This window comes from Nicotiana tomentosiformis, chromosome 3 (genome assembly GCF_000390325.3).
Source record: "Nicotiana tomentosiformis chromosome 3, ASM39032v3, whole genome shotgun sequence".
In the NCBI taxonomy this organism is placed as follows: Eukaryota; Viridiplantae; Streptophyta; class Magnoliopsida; order Solanales; family Solanaceae; genus Nicotiana; species Nicotiana tomentosiformis.
In genome coordinates, this window is record NC_090814.1 from 104,446,455 (window position 1) to 104,448,734 (window position 2,280).

At 32.3% G+C, this 2,280-nt stretch overlaps 1 protein-coding gene across 1 annotated transcript; it reads left to right on the forward strand.

Moving 5' to 3' along the window:
* The first annotated feature begins 289 nt into the window (after positions 1-289).
* LOC108943386 (uncharacterized mitochondrial protein AtMg00810-like) lies at positions 290-643 on the forward strand. The gene is made up of 2 exons (XM_018767347.1): positions 290-413; positions 480-643. The coding sequence occupies exons 1-2, from the start codon at positions 290-292 to the stop codon at positions 641-643; spliced, it is 288 nt and encodes a 95-aa protein (XP_018622863.1).
* Positions 644-2,280: the final 1,637 nt, after the last annotated feature.

The window sequence follows — 2,280 nt, forward strand, 5'->3', positions numbered from 1 at the left end:
AAGTTCTTCTTAGGTATTGAGTTTGCAAGAACAACTCAATGTATATTAATGCATCAAAGAAAGTATACCTTGAAGATTATTTCTGAGTTAGGATTAAGTGCTGCTAAACCAGCATCTTCACCCATGGACATCAATATCAAATTGACCACCAAAGAATATGATGATCATCTAGCAAGAATTCTTGCTACATGATGATCATCTAGAAAGAATAGGAACTAACACAGCTACTGATCCTCCTACTAATCAAAATGCCTAACAGAGATTGATTGGAAAACTACTATATTTAACTATGTCCAGACCTGATATTTCATACAGTGTTCAGACATTATGTCACTACTTACACCAGCCAAAGAAATCACACATGGAGGCTGCTCTAAGGATTGTCAAATATGTAAAGAAGGAATCAGGAAAAGGTATCTTATTGTCAAGTAGTAAATCATAAGAAATAATTGCATATTGTATTGCATATTGTAATGCAGATTGGGCAGTTTGTGCTCATTCAAGGAAACCGGTAACAGGATATCTTATTAAATTTGGTGACTCTCTAATCTCATGGAAGTCAAAGAAGCAAACTACCATATCCAGAAGTTCTGCTGAAGCAGAATATAGAAGTATGACATCAATTGTTGCAGAACTAGTTTAGATACTAGGACTCATGGAAGAGTTAAAAGCTCAGGTTAAGCTACCATTTGTGATTTATAGTGACAGCAAATCTACAATACAGATTGCAGCCAATCTAGTCTACCATGAAAGGACAAAATATATAGAAATAAATTGCCATTTTATAAGAGAAAAAATAGTCCAAGTCCTTGTTTCAACTCAATATCTTTCTACAAGAGAACAACCTGCAGACATTCTAACTAAGGGTTTAAACAGGGTGCAGCATGAATACCTTACATCCAAGCTAGGAGTTCTGAACATCTTCACTAAAGCCTAGCTTGAGGGGGAGTGTTGAAGACTGAAGCTGCACTATATGAAAGTTAGGGACTGAACTATATATAAAAGAACTTGTAATAGAAATTAGGAAGTTAGTTATTTTACCTACCATATGACAGTTAGAGAGTTAGAGGAAGGTCTTTCTACAAGGGTAATTGCTCGTGTATATATGCTGATGATCAGCACATTTGTAAAAATGAAAGTATGCAAATAATAAACACTATCTCTTCTCTCAAGATTATCTGATTCTCTCTTCTCTTCTTCTTTATTTCTGCATTCTATCTTAACCTTCTTTCTGTATCTCTATTCTTCTGAAAGTTCACATTGTGAATCTAAATCAATTCATGGTATTAGATCAGTCAAGCTATAAAGCCTGAAGACCGATTCAATTCCGCACAAAATTTCTGAAAAAGAAAGTTCGTTCAAATCAAAAAAACAAGGATGAGTACCAATGGAGATCAAGAAGGTGTTACAAATGTTGTTGCGTCTGGTGGATGAAGCAGTCAAGCTTCTCTTGGAGGGATTCCAACATATTGTCTATATACATAAAAATAAATTTTTAATCTAGTTACATAGTATTTTTCTAGTAAAGAGGTATCAATTGACGCCCCTATAGACTAAGGTGTAGCTCCGTCACCGCCCACAAGATGCTTATAATATTGAAATACTCTAGTGTTATCGGATAGGTTTGCAAACAAAATGGAATACACAAGATGCATGCGCGCATTTTTTCATATAGCCTTTATTCTAATAAAAATTTAACTTTTATTTGCGGGTATGACTAATCCTTTCTGTTTAAGAAAGTAAATGCTTGACAATAGATTATTTGCTTCATCTCTTGTTTGAAGGTTTTTCCTTTTACTTATTTTTTTTAATTATTATAGTGTGGGGTGGAGGACTTGATTTAAAGACAAATTATGTAAGAATTAGTTATATAGAGATGGTAAGGAGACAATTAGTGATACAATAAATTATATTGTATAGGGATTAAATTGTTTGTTTTGTTTACTTTTTAAAAATAATTTGTATAATATATACGAGGGTTATTTTGTTCATTTTGTTGTACTAACTCATCTATTATTAATTTTCATATTCTTATTCCACCTTTACCTATCATAATATGATACATAAATTTCTGCATAAATTATAGTCGTGTTATTTATGGGGGTTAACAAATATTATAATAAAATAATATTGTAATGCTAATTTTTATGCTAAGTACTACTGTTACACCCAATATTTTCGTACGTAGAAGTGCGTTGTAAGTAAACTAATGTGGGACCAAAAATAAAATCATCTTTGAAAGTATATAAAGTAAGTTAATAATATTACCTCGGAGGTTAC

Coding starts and splice junctions, on each gene's coding strand:
- LOC108943386 (XM_018767347.1), top strand. CDS start 290: ATGTCCAGACCTGATATTTCATACAGTGTTCAGACATTATGTCACTAC. Junction 414..479: donor AAAGAAGGAATCAGGAAAAG/GTATCTTATTGT, acceptor ATTGTAATGCAG/ATTGGGCAGTTTGTGCTCAT.